Here is a 23960-nt window from a genome sequence, read left to right on the forward strand (position 1 = left end):
ATGGTTTGGCTGATGTCTCTAACAGTTTTATTCTTATTTCTCAGTCTAATAATGGCTTCTTTGACTTTCATTGGCACAACTTTGGTCCTCGTGTTGATAAACAGCAATAAGTTTCCAAAGGTAATGGAAAGACTGGAGGAAAGACTCAGTGCTGAGAACTCTCTCATACCTGCATGAAGCAGGCAATTAAACACACCTGAGCAACTACAAACACCTGTGAAGCCATGTATCCCAAACATTATGGTGCCCTGAAATGGGGGACTATGTATAAACACAGCTGTAATTTCTAATGGAGGGCACTGTACAAACACCAGAAAAAATAGCTCTGGATGTCAGGGTTTAATCAACGTTACTGGAGGCGTGAGGCAGTAGCTCTACTGGCTGACCTGTTATGCCATGTAAATTGACAAATTGGCTGTTAATGCGGTGTTGACTAATTGTAAAACTGAGGATGAGGAAGTTACAAGAACCAACAATAGAGAACCAAAATAAATTAGGAGGGAAAAATATAGAATATAGAATAAAATTGGTTGGAAAAGATAAATTTGGAGAGAGACAATGAATTATGTTGTCAATTGGCATAGCACCCCTCCCAACCTTTCCGAATTTGGCAGAAAGTTTCCGCTTTCTTATTTAATTTCCGCCATTCTGATTTCGCCTCACATTTTTCCACAAAACAGTCGGTAATTGCAATTTGTCAATTCGGCTGCTGGAGGTTGCTAGGGGTTCCGCGGGAAATTCACCACGCCCTGGAAGTCTCCCCGCAAATGTGGCACCTAGGCTGGGCAAGGCAACCAATCTCTACCTCATTGGGACTTCCATGTCCGATCGGTGGATTGAATTTGCAACCTGCGGCCGGGCCTCTGGAACTCCAGTTCAGCTGGAGCCAGCACATCTATCCCCATAGCCAACTTCCTTGGCCGGCTGGATAAACCAGCAAAGCTCTGGAACCAAGAGTGCTAGAAAATCAGTGGTGGAACTGTAATGAGTAAATATTAAATGTATTATATAAAGATTATATAACTATATTAATTAATTAAGACGGGGTTAAAATATAAAACACAGCAGAAAAGCCAATTATCACCTTTTTGGGCTGATTATCAATTAATGTGCAAATTTGCTTCAACAAGTACTTCCTTCCGTATGCTTTGTCGAGTCGCATATATCAACTCTTTCTTCATAACTTAGTCATACAGTTTATGACCATTGTTTTATTTAATACCAAGAGAATTGGGATGTATAAGGAAAAAGCAAAATAGAAAAACCAAAACAAAACAATTTTTTCTTTGTGTTGCAAAAAGTATCTGTTCAATAACCTTTCTATAAATAGCAGAATATACTCATGATAGGCCTGACATTGTAGATGTAGTTCAAGAACTACCTGCTGTTGGAAATAATAGTCGTTTTTCACACATGAACGTAGCGCATCGCGTTTGCATTCTATGGTACTGGACAATAGTCGTCAGCCAAGTTAGCATAAAGATAGTTGACCAAAAAGAGAATATTGCACACACTGGAAATCTGGTTGTAAAATAACACAAGTCTTCGAAGGAAGTGCTTTCTTGGCTGTAGCTTTAAATTGATTGGTCTATGATAAATTGTTAATAATTTTCGCACCATGTTACTAAGCTGTATACCTCCTTCCTGTACTGTCATCGTTCTGAGATCCAGCCCAGGACAGTAGCGTCATCTACAAACTTGTAGATGGTGTCAAAGCAGAATTTGGCTGAACAGTCTCTTTCTGTGCATTATGACTGCTTTGTGCTCTCATGCAGTATTTGTTATCTTTGCTGCAATTCCACCTTGCTCTCTCTTCAATATGGACCTTCTAATTCTTTTCTCTTTCTCGATTTCTATTTTTCCAACTCAGTGTATAGGATGATGACCAATATCCAACAAAGCCTCCCTCAGCTATCAACTTCTCCCACCCTGGTACCTGAAAGAGCTCCTTTCTATTTTCCCCAGTTTTTTGGGCCCCTTCACATCTGTTTTGATGGCAAAACTTTATATGTCAGTGCTTCGGATGTGTTGCCTTATTTTGGAGGATTTTGTATTCTACATTAAAATATTGATTCTCTTTCTTCCAGCCCCCCCCTCCCCCCACCACCATTGTTTTTTCAGTGTACAGTCACTCAGGCATTCTGTGCTCTATCACAGAAATACCCTGTATTATCTTCACTTTCCTTTCCCTACATCTTAAAATTTGTTTGATTTTTAACATTTTCTTATTGTGATGAAAGATTAAACTTGAAACATTAATTCTCTCCATGGAAACTCCCTCCGTTGATGTTGCCTGACCCACTGCGTCTTTCTAAGATTTTCTGTCTTTATTCTGGACGAACATATTTAGATATTGTGAAGACAAATCTTTGAATCCTCTCACAAACCTTTTTGAGTTGCTGATTTTTACCCATAAACTATGCAAGTGGGCATGTATTCATCCTGTGAAGCAACTAATTTTTTATTGTTTGATGATGCCACCATAGCATTGACACTTCCTATTTTGTAATATCATTGAGACATCAGCATTCAATTTTGTTTGTCCACAGAATTAATTCTGATATCATTGATTCTTCTGTCAAAACCAAATGTTGTGGAATTTATTTTATTTCTTATATTTTTGCCTTTCCACCTCCCTGTTTGATATTAAGCTGCTCTTTAAAATCAACAATTTTGATCAAATTTTCAATCAATGATTCTGGTAGATTTCAGATACTTTTCGCTTTTATATGAATCCTTCCTTTGATGTTGTCCAACATTTTTAAGTCTGGTCCCGAGTCCAGATACAGCATGAGTTCAATGCAATTTATTGGAAAGTATGTTTGTTACAATTTAACAAACCCTGCTGAAGATGTAACTTAACATTTAATAACGTCAAAAAGCATTGATAAGGTTATTTTCATTAAGTGCAAGAATTGAACCATTTGACCTACAATTTGTCTTTGTTTATTGGTTCAGCTAGCAGTTTGCAATTTACAAATGTTGGGTCTGGTTGAGTGGTTACCCTATTATAGAAGCAGGTTCTCTTACATTTTTTTTGTAAAACCATTTGATGTTGAACAGTTTCAAATTGATCCTCATGGATTTCTTCCACGTATTCAAAAACAGTATCAGTCACGTTATTTGTCACATGCCTCCAACTGCTTTTAAGATTTAATCCTTCCTTGCTAACTTCAGGAACATATTTATAAAAATGAATCATAAATAATTTTGTTGCAAACCAATTCATTGCATGATTCATTTGTTTCAAACGTTATATTCAATCATACTCCTTTTTAGAACTGTATTGATTTTTAAATTTGCTACCAAAATCTTAGAATGTCAATGAGGTAAAGATTGATTTTGATATTCTCAACTATTATTTGTGAAAGACTGCATTTGTCCATATTTGTTCTTGCCACACTGCTTTGCAGAAGCAAGTCAAACTTTTTCACTGGTGATCCAGTTGTGCATTATCATATCGTCTTGCTAAAATTACCATTAGAATTGAGACCTTTTAGAAAGGACTGGTGTGCTGCTGGCCAGATAATGTACAATAGGTTTGCTGCTAAAATTATCAATCAAGCACTTACTATATCTACACTTTACTATTCCATGTTCTCTGTTGCTTCGGCTTCCAATTTACAAATAAATTAGAGTATTTCCAGAATACTCATCATGTCCTGTTTACGTTCTACCCTGATCTTGTTAGTACTTGTTTTTAAAGAATTCTCACCCTTTTTCCATATTCCACATGGACATGGCCCTGTCTACCTCAGTAACATTCTACAGTGCTAAAACTCACTTTTTGTTGCGTCATTATTGATAGTTCTGCATTTATTGACCATTCTGCAACTCTGAATTTTTTGTCCAAATTGCTGTGGCTTTATCCTTTCTCTGCTTTTTTACGGCACATGTTGAACCCACCACTTTGACTAAGCTCTTTCCTCTTTTGTTTTGATATCACTTCAGTGTTTGATAACAGTCTACTGAAATATTTTGGGCTGTTTTACTATTTTGCAAATTGTCTAGATTCCGCAGTGGAGATTTAAGCGAGCATGAATATTGTCTGTCTTATTCAAAAACACTCAATGCCTGCATAATTTTGTGACACGTAGTTCCGATCAGCTAGCATTGTTTTTTGAATTTTAAATTGTTTAGTTTACTTGGTAAATTTCTACATTGGGACCTTCTTGGCAGTGATTTTTGAAATGTTGGCACTGAAGTGTTTTTTATCTATGAAGGCAGAATGGAAAATTATTGAGTACCAAGAAAGTATTTAAACATATTCAGACACCTTCTCTTGCAACTCTGATGCTGGTTTTTTCCCCCCTTTATGGAGGAATCCATGTCAATTAACTTTGTCTGAAGAAGGGTCTCAACTCGAAACGTCACTCATTCCTTCTCTCCAGAGATGCTGCCTGCCCCGCTGAGTTACTCCAACATTTTGTGTTTACCTTTGATTTAAACCAACATCTGCAGTTCCTTCCCACACATATTCAATTAACTTTGTGCCTTGTTGTCAAAATGATCCTTGTATTTACTTTTGACCGTTGTAGTTTGAGAAGGATTATCAACATCTGTACTCGGTAAATGCTTTGTAAGCAGATCTCTTGAGAATTATGTAATTGATCAAAATGAATCAAATTCTCTAAGAATTACGTAAAATTAACAATGCTATAAGATTATTTGTAAGTATTATCTTATGCTATTCTGCTGATTATCCCATTTATCTGAGTATTTAGAATTTCTAATAACTTTAAATTATGCAGTTCTTGCCTTTTGTAGAATGATGGACATAGAAACATAGAAAATAGGTGCAGGAGTAGGCCATTCAGCCCTTCGAGCCTGCAACGCCATTCAATATGATCATGGCTGATCATCCAGCTCAGTAACCTGTACCTGCCTTCTCTCCATACCCCCTGATCCCTTTAGCCACAAGAGCCACATCTAACTCCCTCTTAAATATAGCCAATGAACTGGCCTCAACTACCTTCTGTGGCAGAGAATTCCACAGACTCACCACTGGACCTGGCTATATCTGAACTACTATCGAGGATTGATTTCTATATTTTTTAAGTTGCATACAGTATTGGACCTGACCTTATAAAGAAAAAAGATATTTGCTTTTATATAGTATCAATCAAATTTTTGCTGGGTCTTCTTCCTTGCGTTATTTACTAAAACTGAGTTACTAATAAAGTTCATTTTGCAGGCTCCATCTTATTAAAATTGCTTTGGTTTTACTTCTGTTATGACTATGTTTTCATATTAGGTTTTGACAATTTGTATTTTAATAGTTTAAAAAGATTTGACAAGTCACAAATATTCTAACCGACTTCCACAGATGCTTTGTAGAAAGTATCCTGCCGAGTTGTATTGTGGCCTGGCATGACAGTTCCAACACACAGCAGTGCAAGAGGCTGCAGAGAATGTCGGACTTGGCCAGGTCCATTACGGGCACTGCCCTCCTCACCGTCAAAAACATCTACATGAGATACCACCTCAATAACGTGGCAACTACCATCAATGATACCCACTATTCAGTCTTGTGTTGTGTACAAATAGGATTTGATTTGGGAGTTTATGGTAAAGGAACCCCAAGGAAGTAGTGACCATAACATGGTAAAATTCAACCTGGAGTTTGAGAGGGAGAAGATGAAATCAGATGTGTTGGTATTACTGTTGAGTAAAGGTACGGAAGAATGAGGGAGCTGGCTAAAGTTTATTGGAAAGAGACCCTAGCAGGAATGATGGTAGAGCAGCAATGGCAGGATTTTCTGGGAGAATTTAGAAGACGCAGAATCTTTCTTCCCAAAGAGGAAGAAAGATTTTAAGGGGAGAATGAGGCAACTGTGGCTGACAAGGGAAGTCAAAGACTGCATAAAACTAGAAGGGAAGATATATAATATTGTAAAGATTAGTGGGAAGCTAGAGGATTGGGAAACTTTTAAAAACCAACCGAAGGTTTAAACAAAAAAGGCAACATGTGCAGAAAAGATGAAATATGAAGGTAAACTAAGCCAAGATAATAAAATTCAAATGTATAGATAAGAGAGAGGCAAGAGTGGACTTTGGACTGCTGGTAAAGGATGCTGGAGAAGTAATAATGGGGAATAAAGAAATGGCAGATGAATTGAATAGGTTTTTTGTGTCCGTCTTCACAGAATACACCAACAATGTACCTGAAATTTAAAAGATTAGGGGGCGGTAGTTAGTGGAGTTGCTATTACCAAGGAAAAGGTGCTTGGGAACCAAAAAGGTCAGAGGTTGGATAAGTCACCTGGACCAGATGGTCACGTCCCAGGATTTAAAAAAGGTAGCTTTAGAGATTGTGGCGGCATTAGTGGTGATCTTTCAAGAATCCCTAGAGTCGGGAGTGGTCCCAGAGGAAGGGGAAAATTGCAAATGTTAACCCGCTGTTCAAGAAGTGAACGAAGCAAAAGAGGGGAAACTCTCGGCCGATTAGCCTATAGTTTCCCCTATCTTCAGTGGTTGGTAAGATTTTTGAGTATTATTAAGGATAAGGTTTCCAAGTACTTAGAGGCTGAAGTTAGCATGGTTTTGTGAAGGGGAGATCTTGCTTGACAAATCTGTTGCAATTCTTTGAGGAAGTAAATAATAGGAGAGACACAGCAGAGTCGGTGGATGTTGTATACCTGGATTTTCAGAAGCCCCTTGATAAGGTGCCGTACATGAGGTTAATAAAAAAAGATGAGAACCCATGGTATTAGAGGGGAGATGCTAGCTTGGACAGAAGATTGGTTAAATGGCAGAAGGCAAAGATTAGGAATGAAGGGGGCTTTTTTTGGGTTGGCTGCTCATGATTAGTGGTGTTCTGCAGGGGTCAATGTTAGGGTGCTACACTTCACATTGTACATGAATGATTTGAATGAGGGAATTGGAGGCTTTTTGGCTAAGTATGCGGATGATACAAAGATAGGTAGAGGGGCAGGTAGTGCAGAGGAAACATGGAGTCGGCAGATGGCCTTCGTTAGGTTGGGAGAGTGGGCAAAGAAGTGGCAGCGTAGCAAAGTATGCAGTCATGCACTTTGATGGTAGAAATAAATGCATGGACTATTGTTTAAATGGGGAGAGACTTCAGAAATTGGTGATGCAAAGGGACTTTGGAGTGCTGGTGCAGGATTCCCAAAAGGTTAGTTTGCAAATTGAATCGGAGTAAGAAAGACAATGTTAGCATTTATTTTGAGAGGACTAGAATGTAAAAACAGGGATGTAATGCTGAGGCTTTATAAGGCACTGGCCAGACCACATTTGGTGTATTGTGAGCAGTTTTGGGCCCCATATCTGAGGAGGGATGTCCAGAGGAGGTTTACGAGAATGATCCGGGGATGATTGGGTTAACGTATAATGAGCATTTGATGGCACTGGGTCTGTATCAGTGGGGGGGAGTGGTGTGGTGTCCTATCTTCAAGGTTGGCTGTGGGAGGTGCCCCAAAGGGAACAAGGGCTGAAGAGTTCTGTGCAAGATGGCAACGGTTTGTGGGACAACTAGAACGGAAATGACGGCTGTGACTGGCCTTTATGGCCAGCTGCATCCTGGGCTGTAAAATGATGCCAAAATGTAATCGCCTCTTGCATATAGACTCAATGGGCTGTTCTGGTCGTTCTGTACTAACCGAGGGATTGTGCAGATACCTTTCTTGCGCAAATGACAACAGAGAAATCTTCACGACGTAGTAGTTAGACGTTTATTTGAAGTTGCAATAAAATATATTGTCATATCTCTTGTCATTGACATATTATGACTCGTTAACTTGTAGTGTGATTGGTAAAAATCTAATATCATGTCGTCGTTCCTATGTAACTTATGACTTACTAAAATCTTATTATTTTAGCAAGCTTCTGTAATTAAGATTCTTCTTGCTGACCTTATTATGAACAGGTTTCTTCATTGGCTCACTCTAAAACATTATGTAAATGTTAAGCAAGTTGTACTAAGGATCTGGTCCCACCCATGGTACCTCCCAGTCCATATGTAAGCATAATGTTAACCTCTTGGTGTCCAAAAATACAGTAGGATACAAAGTAATATAATAATATGCAAAAATAACTAATAAACGCAAAATGGCTTCTACACACCGGCCCCTAATTGTACTAAGTGTATAACGCAACAATTACTAATAAACTTTAAAAGAAGCCATAAAAACATCATACATAATCTAAAAAGCATACTCTATATATTGGCATCTAATCTACTATAGTGATTCTTCAATCTTCAAGATCACCAGTCCTTGCTGTACTCGGGTATCAGCTTCAAGTAGCAGACATATCTTGGTTATCGGTCTTCATCCGGTATTCAACAAGATTTTGCTGCACATCACTGCTGGGCCACCACAGAAATCGCAGATAGTCAACAAGCTTTTCTGATACCTTGACCTGATGAAACATTGCTTTAATATCTGCCATCAAAGCAAGTGGCTTGTGTCTGAATCTAATGAGAACTCCAATAAGTGAGTTGGTTAGGTCTGGACCCTGCAGTAGTTGGCAGTTAAGTGATGTGCCCTTAAAAACTGCTGCACAGTCAAAGACCACTCTCATGGTTCCCTTCTTTGAGTGATACATCCAGTGATGAGGAATGTACCAGAGTTTTCCTTGACTTCGATTCAGCTGGTCCATTTGGTACTCTTTCAGCATAATCATCATCATTTCTGTGAGGAAAGATTTTTATTCATTATAAATCCTCATTCTTATTAAATGCGTTTCAAGCTCTGGATACGCTGCTCTGCTATGCAATGGTTGTTTGGCATGCTGGTATTATTCTGCTTGGAATGTAAGTCTAGACAATAATGTCCATCTGTCATCCTTGCCGAACGATTCATAATATCCATGAACTTTACCTCTTCTCTGGATAGTTTAAATCTATCTCCTAGGGAAGGGGGTAGGAAGGGGGGGAGGAGGGAGGGTAAGGGGGGGATGGAGTGGGGGGAGGGGAAGGCGGGTGGGGGGAGGAAAGGGTGCTGCACCAATGCAGGAGAGGTTTGGGAGAGGTTTCATATACTTGGTCTAGTATATGAAAATAAAACTCTTGCCTCTTGCCTCTTAATGTATCTGATGAGGCCCCAAAGATTTATTTAGCTTCATTCATTTTTAGACACACCACACCTCCTTTACTAAAATGTGACTATCTCCAAAGCACCCCCATTAAGTTCACATAGTTTCGTCTGAGCTATTCCAGCTTTTTGTGTCTATCTTCCTCTTTTACATGGTTTTTACATGTAGGTATTTTTCAGAACTGTTTCATTATAACAATCAATATCAATCTCCAATATTATGACAAATCCTTTGTTACAACTATGTAGTTGTAACATATTTTGTAGAGAGATTTTGTAAAAATTGGCAAAAACTTGGCACAGCAATGGGTTTTGAGAAGTTTTTTATGGGTGGTTGAAATATAGCAAGTCAGCCATGCAGATATCAATTGTCATTTGCAACGACCAAGGTTGGACATTAATAGGAATACTACATTTTTTATTTGAAATTGTTGAACTTTAAACAACTAACATACTGGATCTGAAAATAAGTGACAGGCTGCAGAAGAAAATTTCTCTAAAGTTTCACAGACATGGAAGTCTTTCCAGTTGTTTGAAAATATGTGGTATGGATTTCCATGAAAAAAAGATTAAGAATTAAAGTTGAGGAGTAAAGGCAATTATTTCTTAAACACAGACTTCACATGAAAACAATTTGAACAGGGTTTGGATGAGATAATTAAGATTCTTTTTAAATGACGGTGAACAGATGCCAACTTGAGTTTGCTTTATTTGTGAAATAGGACCAATGTTAAAATAAATAATGTGATGTTCATGAACCAAAATTCAGACTATTTCTTGACTCTCCATGAATGTTAATAGCTTGAAATTGATTTTTAAAAATATATACACTAGTTTTGTAAAATGTGAATATTTCACTTGTCCTGCAGACAGCTTTATCTGGCCCTCCCAGCAAAAGCTCTGCATCATTTATCAAAATCCATGAATTCTGTACCTGACATAACTGTGAGCATATCTTCACAAGAAGGACTGTAGCACTTCAAGAATGTTGGTCATATCATGTTTTTCCATGCAGTTAGGAAAAGGGATAAACACTTGTTTAACCATTGACGTTTTTTTTGCACAAATGAAAATGAAGGAATGTGATATTTTGAATTGCAGCCTAAATGGTTGGAAACTGTTACAATATCATTGTACTGCAGAAATAGAGGGTTACGGTCTGGTACATTTGATCAGTGAGGATGAACAATCTAAGGGAATTGGTGCACAGTAGAATGGGTTTCAGTAAAATTTAGCAAAATTTGGAATTTCTCGAAAAAAGGTGGGTGGAAGGAAAGCAAGGAGGCTTGATGCTTATAAGGCGATGGTCAGACCGCATTTGGAGTATTGTGAGCAATTCTGGGCCCCATATTTGAGGAAGGATGTGCGGCCGCTGGTGAAGGTCCAGAGGAGATTTACGAGAATGATCCCAAGAATGATTGGGTTAAGATATGATGAGCGTTTGATGGCACTGGGCCTGTACTCACTGAAGTTTAGAAGGATGAGGGGAACCTCATTGAAACTTATTGAATAGTGAAAGGCCTGGATAGAATAGATGTGGAAAGGATGTTTCCACGAGTTGAAGAGTCCAGGACCAGAGGTCCATAGCCTTAGAATAAAAGGACCTACCATTAGGGAGGAGATGAGGAGGGATTTCTTTAGTCAGAGAGTGGTGAATCTGTGGAATTCATTACCACAGTCGGCTGAGGAGGACAATTCAATGAGTGTTTTTATGGCAGAGATTGATAGATTCTTGATTAATACAGGTGTCAGGGGTTATGGGGAGAAACAGGAGAATGGGGTTGAGAGGAAAAGATAGATCCACCATGATTGAATGGCAGAGTAAATGATGGGCCAAATGGCCTAATTCTGCTTCTATCACCAATGAACATGAAACTGAAGGTGGCTCGAATCTAAAGAGGACCACGTGATGGAAAATCATTTTTTCAAAAGTGATTCGAGCTAATGGAAAATATCACGTCAAATTAAATTTATCGTGAAACGCACAAGTATGGTGGGGTATTGTTGTGAAAATAGTTTTTGTATTAGGGGATTAAATTGTGTTTGAAATTTGGGTAATGCAATATATCAGTTGATCATAGCATCAGACAATTGAGTAGATCGCCTGTTTACAAATGTCCTACTGTTTGTGCGTGCTTAAACTCTATTCCAATTTCTGCTTGGCATAAGAATTGCAGTCACATCTATTTGGCTGTGACCAGTGTACATCTAACAAAGCATTAAAAATCATGATACATGTATACAAATGTTAATGTGCAAGGGACCTGAAAAATACTTGGTCAAATTAGCTAATGAAACATTGCAAATAATATGTTTTAACATATTTTAATGGATTTATTTCAGTGCTGGTCCAAAAGGCGACAATATATATGAGTGGCGATCAACCATATTAGGTCCTCCTGGTTCAGTTTATGAAGGAGGAGTTTTTTTTCTGGACATCACTTTCTCATCTGATTATCCATTCAAACCACCAAAGGTAAGGTGCGATGTCTCATGAACTGTATCCATTTTGAAATAGTTTCCATACACTGATCTGATATTTTTCTGAATGGTGTCTGAATTTCCAAATGATGTTATCAAGCTTGGTCTTTTAGGAGATCATTTGAAAAGTTAAGCATCGTTGATATTTTGCAATTAATGGTATTTCTATTTTTTTATTTAAAAAAGGCATTATGATGTGCAATGTTACAATCTAAGAGCATGCGAGGAGGTTATTCCATTTGTTGTAAACCTATTTTTTAAAGTTGACATTTTTGAAACAGATTGCTGCCTTCCAAAGCATCGTTTATCTAATTTATTCAATCTCTGCAGTTTGAATACAAATTCAGGAATAAATATAATGCTTGTAATTTCTCTGCTTAACTGGATGCTCTTTTTCATATTTTAAAATTGGATTTAATGGAGTCTATTTAATCTCTGAAACTAATAATGACAACTCAACAGATTAAACAGTCAATTTGAAACTAAACCACTATTCAAAAAATAAGCAGACAATGAAGCTGCAGTTTATGTTAAATATGTGAACCAATTTTGCTATTAAAACACTGTTTTATTCACTATTCATGTTTCTGTAATTTATACAGTTCTGTTCTTAACAGACAGAAAACAATGAACAAAATGCTATATTCATTTTTAATATTTTGTAAATGAGAGAAATTTCTTGAGTCTTTAAAATTATTTTGAGATTCACGCCATTTTGTTGAAGTTAAAGGATCCTCCAAAAGGCAAATTGCTTCCATACTAGCCTTGATACACTTCGTCAGATTCACTTCATTTTTCTTTCTCCCTTCACCCTCGTATCAAGTTATGATGCAACGGCAAAAAAAAGGAAGCTAGAAGCATCTATGCAAGAACATGGATATGAGTAGAGATCAATGTTTCTTCAGAGTAAGAGTTATTAAAGATGAATAGTGTTGAGATTTTTTCAATGGATAAAGAATGTAAAATTGTCAATGCCATTTATTTTTCTTTTTAAAGATAAAATGTAGGGATCTATCTGCAATCTACAGGTAAATCCATTTAATCTCTGGTGAGGTAGATTCCAGAAATGAGGACATAATCTGTAGTTACTTGGATAAGTATGAATTGATAAGATAAACCCAGCATGAATTTGTTTATAGCCAGACATAGCTAACTAACTTAATTTTTGTTTTAATCAAATAGCAGACTGTTTATTTTTGAAATGTGGTTGATGTGATCTACATGTACCCAGGAATTGCTGTCAACAGGGCTCAAGCCTATGAATTAAAGGGCTGTCACAGCTGGAATAAATATTTTTCAAATAATAGGAAATGGGAGTGGTTGGAATTTTGGATTGGAGAGAAGATGCAGTGATACTTGAATAATGTGATGGGACATTTAGAATAATGACAGGTCGGGAATGAATAGATTGGGAGACACTATTCCTATTGCCGGAAGAGTTATTCCAGGGATCATAGAAAGGGAATAATTGACACAAGAATTAAATGTACCATGAGGAAAAACATTTACACAGCTGTTGGGATCTGGAAGACTCTGCCAGGGGTAATAGTGGAACCAGCAGCAATTGTAGCATTCAAAGGGGAATTGGATTAAATTGGCTTCTCAAAAGGAGGCATTTGTAGGCCTGTGGGGATATGAGACCTCTTTCATGGATTCAGTATGCATTTATTGTGTCAAATATTTTCTTACACTGCTGTATTTTCTTATGATTCACTGAATACCAGGATAACAGAAGGGATTTGGCCTTTTGATCATGGAAATTTGTTGAGTCTTGAATCCTGTTCCAAGAAATATTCTACACACTAGAATTCCTGGCACATTTATTCTGATGTTCTGGTATACTTAAAGCGTCGTAACATACCTAGTTTCTTCACAAATATTCCATGTTGCCATTAGTTTCTCTTTTTATTTCCATGGGATGGTGTTTATGCTGCATTATATTTTTGCATATTGAAATTGCATTCTTAACCAAGCAAGTATAGAATTTGTTCCATAGTTAATTTGTATAATTTCAGGTTGAAATATTCTTGAATCTAAGACTACTGTCATTGTCTTTTTCTGTTTTTTTAACTTTTCCTTTTGCTTCAACCTACTTTTCTTTCCTTTACCTATCCTGTTGATTATTTTTCATCTCTTACGATGAGTTTGAATTCCTAGCATAATTTACCTGTAACTTTTACCATTGTTGACAGCTGTGGCCAATTAATAAAAAATGTTTTTGCGTGTTATCTTTAGGTAACATTCCGGACCAGAATCTATCACTGCAATATCAATAGTCAGGGAGTAATCTGTCTGGATATTCTGAAAGACAACTGGAGTCCAGCTCTGACCATTTCAAAAGTTTTACTTTCTATTTGCTCACTTCTGACAGACTGTAACCCAGGTAAGCAAATAATAACCGAAAGAATCTTGGAGAAGAAACTTCAAACCTTATCCATTTCAAGATTATTTACAGTTCAGGGCATCGAGTATGTTATTTATTTTAAAATTAAATATTAAAGTTTGTCGTTTGTTCTCTAGATTGTTAGACCTGAAGCCTTGTTCATTTGCCTTCAAATGAACTGCTACTTGATAATCTCTGTTGTGTATATGCTTTCAGAAAGCATATATTCAACATTTGTAGTCTTTGGTGTACAGTGTCATGCAATATTATCTACTGACACAATGGAAGTCATTTTAAGTATAGGTTTCTGTAAATGTTATCTTTCAGAATGTCTTTTACAAATGCTTTAAGCAACTCGCAGTTCTCTGTTATCAAAGATGTAACCAGGAACTAGTCAATGTGCTTGAAGCCTGTTAGCTGGAAGTCGCCTTGCATTGACAAAGGTGGGCATCAGTATAAAAGTCACATAGTTGCAGTGGTGTTCATATGTAATCATTGGTAAAATATTATCAGCTATTTTGTCAACTTGCATTTAATTTTAAGTGTGTGTTTGTTAGTTCCTCCAAATTTGCACATCACATAAGCATGAAAATATGACGTGAAATGAACCCACTGTTTAAAATTTGGCTGCACAATATTATTTTGTCTGTTTTTCCCTCTTTCATTTGCTTAACTTCTCATTCTTTAGTTGCTCAATAATTTTCCTTGTTTACTTGATTGTCCAGTTATCATCTTGTACAGTTCCACTGACTGTGTTTGCTTCATAGGAACAAAGTAATTAAAAATAGAAAAAACATGAAGTTTTAGTTGAAGTTACTGGTAGTGATAAATATTCCTAGTTAGAATTGCAGTACCGTTAATGCTTTAAATGAAGAAGTTTTGCAGCTTAAAAGCTTGCTTCCAAAATAGTCCCTTCCTAACAAACAGGAAACCTCAAATGTGTACTACATAACTAGAGTTACAGGCAACATGCAGGTTACAGGCTGGATGCAGGTTATATTTTTTTACAGAAATATTGAGAAGGGCATGGGTCACTGCTAAGATTACAGTCTTGTGGCAGTTGTAGATGTTTTTTTCTTATATTGATATCTAGATACTAATCAAGTCTACTTTATTTGTCACATACACATACAAGATGTGCAGTGAAATGAAAGTGGCAATGCCTGCGGATTGTGCTAAAACTACAAAACAGAATAGAACAATTTTTTTAAAAGACACAACACAAAAAATAAATTAATACAGTAAATTAGTCCCTGGTGATATAGGAGTTAACAGTCCTGATGGCCTGTGGGAAGAAACTCCGTCTCATCCTCTCTGTTTTCACAGCATGACAGCGGAGGCGTTTGCCTGACCGTAGCAGCTGGAACAGTCCGTTGCTGGGGTGGTAGGGGTCCCCCATAATGTTGCTGGCTCTGGATCTGCACCTCCTGATGTATGGGTCCTGCAGGGGGGCGAGTGTAGTTCCCATAGTGCGTTCAGCCGAACGCACTACTCTCCGCAGAGCCTTCCTGTCCTGGGCAGAGCTGTTCCCAAACCAGTTTGAGATGTTGCCGGACAAGATGCTTTCTACAGCCCCAGAGTAGAAGCACTTAAGGATCCCCAGAGAGACTCTGAATTTCCAGTTCAGTTGCAGTTTTTGCATTTCAATGCTAGTTGGGATCAGACTTGATCCATACATTTGAATCTACGGAATTAAAGAATTTCCTCGAATTTTAATCTCTGTCATCGTGGAATGAATGATCTCAGATAAAATTATGAATAAATATTGTGATTAGTTCTCAGACAGCTGAGAACATGATACTCTTTACAATGAACATACTCTGTGTTCCATTGATTCCGTAAAAAGACTAAATTCACTTGCAAGCTTTGTGCTGTGCATCAAACATGATAACTCGGAAAAATTCAAAGAATTTCTTTTGAATTTGGTGGGTTTTTTCATGTCTTATGAATTTGTGTTTTTAAGAGGTTACCAAAAAGGTTGACGAGGGCAAGGCAATGGACATTGTCTATTTGGACTTCAGCAAGGCCTTTGATAAAGGTTCTGTATGGTAGTCTGCTCTTAAAGGTTAGATCACATAGGATCCAGGAAGAGCTAGCAAACTGGATGCAGAATTAGTAGGAAGGAACTGCAGATGCTGGTTTAAACCGAAGATAGACACAAAGCTGGAGTAACTCAACGGGTCAGATAGCATCTCTGGAGAAAAGGAATAGGTGATGTTTCAGGTCAAGATCCTTCTTTATAGAAATGGCTTCATGGAAGGAAGCAGAGGGTGATGGTGGAAGGGTGTTTTTTGGACTGGAGTCCTGTGACGAGTGGTGTGCCTCAGGGATCAGTACAGGGCCCATTGCTGTTTGTGGTTTATATCAACGATTTGGATGTGAACATACAAGACATGATTGGTAAGTTTGCAGATGACACTAAAGTGGGTGGGATCATGGATGGTGAAGATTGTTATCAAAATTTGTACATGGTTCTTGATCAGCTGGGCAAGTAAGGTGAGGACTGGCAAATGGAGTTTAATGCAGATCAGTATGATGTGTTACAATTTGGGAAGTCAAACCAAGGCAGGACCTTCACAGTGAATGGTAGGGGCCTGAGGAGTGTTGTAGCACAGAGGGATCAATGAGTGCGGGTACATGGTTCCCTGAAAGTATGTCACAGGTAGATGGAATGATCAAGAAGACTTTTGGTACTTTGGCCTTCATCATCAGGGTACTGAGTTTAGAAATTGGGACGTAATGTTATAGTTGTACAAAAGTTGGTGTGGCCACACTTAAAGTACTGTGTTCAGTTTTGTCACCTTGCTGTAGGAAGGATTTCATTAAGCTGGAAAGAGTGCAGAAATCTAAGGATGTTGTCAGGACTTGAGGCCCAAAGCTACAGGAAAAGGTTGGGCAAGCGTGGAATTTATTCCTTGGGCCACAGGAGGCTGAAGAGTGATCATATAGAGATGCTTAAATCATGAGGGGAATAGGTGAATGCACAGGATCTTTTACCCATGATAGGAAACCAAGAACCAGAGGATATAGATTAAAGGTGAAAGAGGGACAATATTTAATTGGAACCTGTAGGGCAACATATCAGTTGGAGCAAGGTGGGTATATGGAATGAGCTGCCAGAGGAGTAAGTTGAAGCAGGTACTTTAATAGTTTTTAAAAGACACTTGGACAGGAACATGGATAATAAGGGTTTATAGGGATATGGGCAAATTGGATTAGCTTAGATGGGGGCATCTTGGTCAGTATGGACAAGCTGGGCTGACCAAGTGCTGTGCTATTTCTGTGCTGGATAACTCAATGGACTTGATGAGTAAACATTATATGCTACTTTTAAGGTGTAGAAGTTTGCAGTTTTAAAGTCACAAGGATGTAAAATTAGTTAACAAGACAAACAATGCAAATCTGATTACTGTCTCGCCATATAATGATACATAGAGCAAAATTAGGTCATTTTGATGGTCATGCAGAAAAGGTGACAATAAATCATTAAACTAATAGCTTGAGCATTGATCAACTTTTTCAGGAAGAATATTTGAAGTATGAGAGAATCTCTGGTGACCTGTGGAACGTTTCATTCTTAATATACAATTGTAAATTGGAGTAACATTGTGTATGACAAAATGATAAAAAGCTATTGGTAACTTCAAGGAAGAATTATTGGGACCTTCTAATTGGGACTTTTGACTTGTGATATTTGAAGTCAAACTTTTGATCTTCTAGCCATTTCTTGTCAGGCTGCAATTGTTCAGATCTTTTTTCAATCGACGTGGTTTTGCGGGCCATTTTTGGCAAATAGACAATAGACAATAGACAATAGGTGCAGGAGTAGGCCATTCAGCCCTTCCATTCAATGCGATCATGGCTGATCACTCTCAATCAGTACCCCGTTCCTGCCTTCTCCCCATACCCCCTCACTCCGCTATCCTTAAGAGCTCTATCCAGCTCTCTCTTGAAAGCATCCAACGAACTGGCCTCCACTGCCTTCTGAGGCAGAGAATTCCACACCTTCACCACTCTCTGACTGAAAAAATTCTTCCTCATCTCCGTTCTAAATGGCCTACCCCTTATTCTTAAACTGTGGCCCCTTGTTCTGGACTCCCCCAACATTGGGAACATGTTTCCTGCCTCTAATGTGTCCAATCCCCTAATTATCTTATATGTTTCAATAAGATCCCCCCTCATCCTTCTAAATTCCAGTGTATACAAGCCTAATTGCTCCAGCCTTTCAACATACGACAGTCCCGCCATTCCGGGAATTAACCTAGTGAACCTACGCTGCACGCCCTCAATAGCAAGAATATCCTTCCTCAAATTTGGAGACCAAAACTGCACACAGTACTCCAGGTGCGGTCTCACCAGGGCCCGGTACAACTGTAGAAGGACCTCTTTGCTTCTATACTCAACTCCTCTTGTTATGAAGGCCAACATTCCATTGGCTTTCCTCACTGCCTGCTGTACCTGCATGCTTCCTTTCAGTGACTGATGCACTAGGACACCCAGATCTCGTTGAACATCCCCTCTTCCTAACTTGACACCATTCAGATAATAATCTGCCTTTCTATTCTTACTTCCAAAGTGAATAACCTCACACTTATCTACATTAAACTGCATCTGCCATGTATCCGCCCACTCACACAACCTGTCCAAGTCACCCTGCAGCCTTATTGCATCTTCTTCACAATTCACACTACCCCCCAGCTTAGTATCATCTGCAAATTTGCTAATGGTACTTTTAATCCCTTCATCTAAGTCATTAATGTATATCGTAAATAGCTGGGGCCCCAGCACCGAACCTTGCGGTACCCCACTGGTCACTGCCTGCCATTCCGAAAGGGACCCATTTATCCCCACTCTTTGCTTTCTGTCTGTCAACCAATTTTCTATCCATGTCAGTACCCTACCCCCAATACCATGTGCTCTAATTTTACCCACTAATCTCCTATGTGGGACCTTATCGAAGGCTTTCTGAAAGTCGAGGGACACCACATCCACTGACTCTCCCCTGTCAATTTTCCTAGTTACATCCTCAAAAAATTCCAGTAGATTTGTCAAGCATGATTTCCCCTTCGTAAATCCATGCTGACTCGGAATGATCCTGTTACTGCTATCCAAATGCTCAGCAATTTCGTCTTTTATAATTGACTCCAGCATCTTCCCCACCACTGATGTCAGACTAACTGGTCTATAATTACCCGTTTTCTCTCTCCCTCCTTTCTTAAAAAGTGGGATAACATTTGCTATCCTCCAATCCACAGGAACTGATCCTGAATCTATAGAACATTGAAAAATGATCTCCAATGCTTCCACTATTTCTAGAGCCACCTCCTTAAGTACCCTGGGATGCAGACCATCAGGCCCTGGGGATTTATCAGCCTTCAGTCCCATCAGTCTACCCAAAACAATTTCCTGCCTAATGTGGATTTCCTTCAGTTCCTCCATCACCCTAGGTTCTCCGGCCCCTAGAACATTTGGGAGATTGTGTGTATCTTCCTCAGTGAAGACAGATCCAAAGTAACGGTTTAATTCGTCTGCCATTTCCTTGTTGCCCATAATAAATTCCCCTGCTTCTGTCTTCTGTCATCACTGGAAAAATTACAGTGAATGTTTGCTGCAGTTCCTGCAAAACAAACACCTGATCGTGTATGAAGGAGAGCAAAGCTGTGCACAGGACTGTAGGTGCACCAAGATCCCACACAACTGCAATAAAAATTTGAGTTCTGTATTCACATGCTCAAAGTAAAGTCTGTTACATTAATTGTTTTCCTAATCGCTTACTGCACCTGCAAGTTGGCTTTCAGAGACATGTGTGTACAAGGATACTTTATTATCTGACTATCAGCATTAACTTCAGTTCACTGCACTGTGCTTTTCTAGTTTGGGCACCAAATCTATAAATGCCTACAATTTTAGCACAGCACTGCCATCAACTAAATTATATTTAGTTTCAATCTAAACCTAGCATTCAGAAAAAAAAAACCTTTCTGCTGAGAATCTTTCCTAACATATCTCTAGTCTGAATTCTCTGTGTGCCACTTTCCCCTTATTCTCCCTCTGGGGTCCGGCAACTCCCTTTAGATCCTGTGTTCCTATGTGCCTGGTTCCTGTGTTGCTTTCCAACTCTCTGGATTCACTGTAAAGTTTCTAACAGCACTGTGTAATATCTTAAGAAACTAAAAGAAATTATAAGTGTGTTGCAGTATTAACAGGAATATTAATACTGCCTAGAATATCAGCCAGTCCTTCACCACTAAACTCCTGAGGGTGCTGCATAATTAGTTTTACTGTGCTTGTTGTTAAATGCTTTTTGTGTTTATTGATAGCCACTTAATTATGCTGAGGTTTTTCATCCAGGCATTTAGAAATGTGGGCATTTTTTCTCATTTGGTGTGGTGTGGGGGGGGGGGGGGGGGAGTTGGTCAAAACCCTCAGCCATGCAGAAAATCCTCTTTATCATATCAATGGTTGATAATTTATAAATCATATGGTCAAGATATTGACTAAAAATATAGCTCTCAAAGAGTGAAAAACAATAAAACTGCAGATACTTGAAATCAAAAATAAAAACACTATGCTGGAAATACTCGGCAGGTCTTCCCACACATGTGGGAAGAGAAACAAAGCTTAAAAGGTTGAAGAGTGTTTCCAACATTTTATGTCTTTAATAGCCTCCCAAACAGTGCAACAAATTTGCACTTTTCTTTTTGATTTTGATCAGTTTGCCAGTTCAATGACTTGTTGAAATTACTACTTTTACTATTCAAAAGGGGTTTGAGTTTAAATGCATTCAACTATGTTGTAAACAGAGTCCTGTTGAACTGCAATAATGGCAGTTCCATGAGGTTTGCAACCTCAAGCTTTATCCTTACGGAGGTATATTTTGATCAGTTTGTTAATTGGTTATCTTCTGGATATAGAAAATAGGTATATTGAATAAAATGTGGTTGTAAGTTCAATATTAGCCATTAGTGGTTGAAGGTTTTTACAAAATTCTCCCTTTGGTTGACCACTGCTATTAGTTGGATTTTTCAGTTGTTTTGACATTTTTGGCCTGTTTATTCATGCTGATAAATATATAAAGTATTCCTTTGGACCCATGCATACAATAGGGCATTTAAAGTACGATTTCCATTCTGAACACTCTTAAATTCTCTGCTGAAATGTAATATCAAACCATGAATCTATACCTTGGATGAAATAGCTGCAGGTCAGATGTACTGATGGCCTATGGTTGATTTCCAAGTCATGTATGACCTGATTTTATGCAACACTAAGTCAAAATGCCAGAATAAGAATTGAGATTTATACGGCACTTTTTCATTTACTCGGATTCCTTTTTCTATGTCAATGCTCATCAGCTTCAGTTGTCAGGTGAATAGGAAATGTACACTACCTGACTCACCTTTCACAGCACCCCCCCTCCCCCCCCAACCATCATCCGTCTTTGAGGCTAGAGATTGACAGGACTATGGGAAAACAGACTGCATTTCTCAAATTTTATGAACGATCGACCCAAGAATATTGTTCTGACAGGCCTTAATGGCATACTGGAAGGGTGAGTTGTTCCACAACCAGACGGCCATTGATTACTTTAACTGTGCTATTGTCTTTTACTGCAGAACCATAGAAATAAAGCCCAGAGCTCTTTAAATTAACCATTGAGGATGAGAAAAGGGTAAATAAAACTTTAGGAACTTAATTGACACAATCCAAGTCTGGTAATTCATAACTTTGAGGCAGTGAAAAGGGAGCCATTTTATGGACAAATAAGTTGTATGATTGCTTATTTTACGCAAGTACAAGCAATTTCTGATGTACAGAGGAGTTATATTCCTAGAAAAAAACATTCGTACCACAACTTTCCATCGTAGTCTCTTTTCTCATTAAATCTAATGAGGAGAATCAGGAAGCACGTGTTTTTCTCCTATTAAGCCATTATACCGGCAAGGCAAAGTGAACCACTGCCTAATTTAACAGCTGAGGCTAACATTAGATTCTGGGGTGGAGGGTTTGGTGGAATTGGACGAGGCTTGTAGATTAGTTAAGGGTTTAGGAGGTGAGGATATCAGGGAAAGGGATGGAATTCGAGGTTTGACGTTCCTGAGATAAAGGTGGTTTAGAAGAACTTGGTAATGAGTTAACGCGCAGTGATTTAATGGAAGTGGAGCTTTTGGCTGAGGGATCACTTTAAGTAGCTGGCCACGGCGACTGCGGTTTTCCACACTGCAGCCCGTCAGAGGAAATTCGTCACAGATTATGAGCGTGGTGGCACTGCACACTGTGACATCTGTTCACATGTATTCTGGCAGGAGAGTGCATGGCAAAGGAGGGACATGTCAGAGACTGCCGACCAAATCGAAGCAATCATGTCATATTCAAATCTAATTAATGCAAAGTATTGACCGATTAAATTAAAATTGGCAACATTTGCATTTTCTTTGGCATTTATTTATTTTCCACCAATTCTGTAAATCAATTTTATTCCTTGTCTCAAATTTTTGATTTGTGGATTTCATAAGGCTGAATCTCTATTGGCAAACTGCCATAACGTGGGGTTTGCCTAAACACAAAAAGGTTTTATGATTTTACATTAGTATTTCCTCCATGTAAAGTTGACAGGTGCTGTATATAATGGAAACAGTGAAGACAAGAAAAAACTGCCTTTAGAAATAACACCATACAAGAATGTACTTGTATATATTATTACTTTAGAAAATTTGACTTTGGGACTTCTATTGATTCCAATAACATTAAATTCTTATTGTTTTGCTTTTAAAAAATAATGCTGATGATAATACAATACAAAATTGATTGGATTCCATTTTATGCATGTGTTTAGAGGGAAAAACATGGTAAATACAATAAAGGGGATGAGGGGGATGATGAAGTGCTCTGAGCATTCTCAATTTTTAAATCTTTGGCTTATTCAATCTTTTTTTTTTCTTTGACAGCGGATCCTCTAGTTGGGAGCATAGCAACCCAATATTTGACCAACAGAGCAGAACATGACAGGATAGCCAGACAGTGGACCAAGAGATATGCTACATAAATTGCATCACTTCCTGTGCTGTGAAAAGGAGCAGGAGGCATTATTTACAATGTGCAACAATTCTTTATAGCCTTTACAATACGGACTTCTGTGTATATGTTATACTGATTCTAATCTCTGCTTTTATCTTTTGAAGAATGGGACAAGACCCTGTAAAAAGGTAAATGCTATTGAAGTAGATCTTTGTAGCAGTAGATTAGTTATGTTTAAATGCCTACTTGCAAGTCTGCTTCTTTGGGATATGAAAATGTATTTTGTGATGTAATAAGGAAACTGTTCCTCAAGTCAACCAAATATTATGGTGCATTTTAGCCTAATCCATTATCTGTATGAAATCTATTATAGCTGTAGATTATTAGAATTTTGGCATTCGTATTAGACTCAGTTCCATTTCTGATCATGTGGTACATGCTGTTGTGAATCCGTTTTACCTTTTGTCAATTTGTAATGAAGAGATTTCATTTAAAACTTTGTAGCTCTAAATAATGAGCATCTGATGTATCATCTCAAAACACAATAAACTTGTTTCCGAGGTTATTTATTTATTTTATATTTGGTGTATTATTTGGTGGGCATTGTAGTATATCTTAAAGTAGATGTTTGGATGTAATTGAAATTGATTGATATTTCTGTATAGGTGGATAAATTATGTGGGTGCTGTAGAAATGAATGCTTTGAAAATAACCATGTATTGGAGAAGGGGAGGGCAAAGCATATATTGATGGATATTAAGTAACAACACTCCATAGTATATGAAGTTGACAATGCAAATTGTGGTGCACTTGTATAAGTGTGTAATTATCTTTGGCACTTTCTTACTGAAGAAGAGCAGAATTTGGTAAACATTGATTTACAATGACAGTATAATTCGCTGAATATCTCCCAATCTCTTGTTGTTGTGAGTTGGTATTTTAATATTAAGAAGTGGCTGTTTCTACCTACGTTACTGATCAACCTCAGCTGAGCAAGCAGACACACTTTGTGCTTGGTTCCTCTG

At 38.1% G+C, this 23960-nt stretch overlaps 1 protein-coding gene across 2 annotated transcripts in view; it reads left to right on the forward strand.

Annotated features, from left to right (window-relative positions):
- ube2e3 (ubiquitin-conjugating enzyme E2E 3 (UBC4/5 homolog, yeast)) overlaps positions 1 to 23500 on the forward strand; it is a 79796-nt gene extending 56296 nt beyond the window's left edge. For both annotated transcript variants that reach the window (XM_078404031.1, XM_078404030.1), the window contains exons 4-6: positions 11397 to 11529; positions 13770 to 13917; positions 22866 to 23500. In XM_078404031.1, the coding sequence (XP_078260157.1) occupies positions 11397 to 11529; positions 13770 to 13917; positions 22866 to 22963 (379 nt within the window). In that variant the 3' untranslated portion in view covers positions 22964 to 23500. The remainder of the gene's footprint in view (positions 1 to 11396; positions 11530 to 13769; positions 13918 to 22865) is intronic.
- Positions 23501 to 23960: the final 460 nt, after the last annotated feature.

The sequence above is a fragment of the Rhinoraja longicauda genome, chromosome 8 (genome assembly GCF_053455715.1).
Source record: "Rhinoraja longicauda isolate Sanriku21f chromosome 8, sRhiLon1.1, whole genome shotgun sequence".
Lineage (NCBI taxonomy): Eukaryota > Metazoa > Chordata > Chondrichthyes > Rajiformes > Arhynchobatidae > Rhinoraja > Rhinoraja longicauda.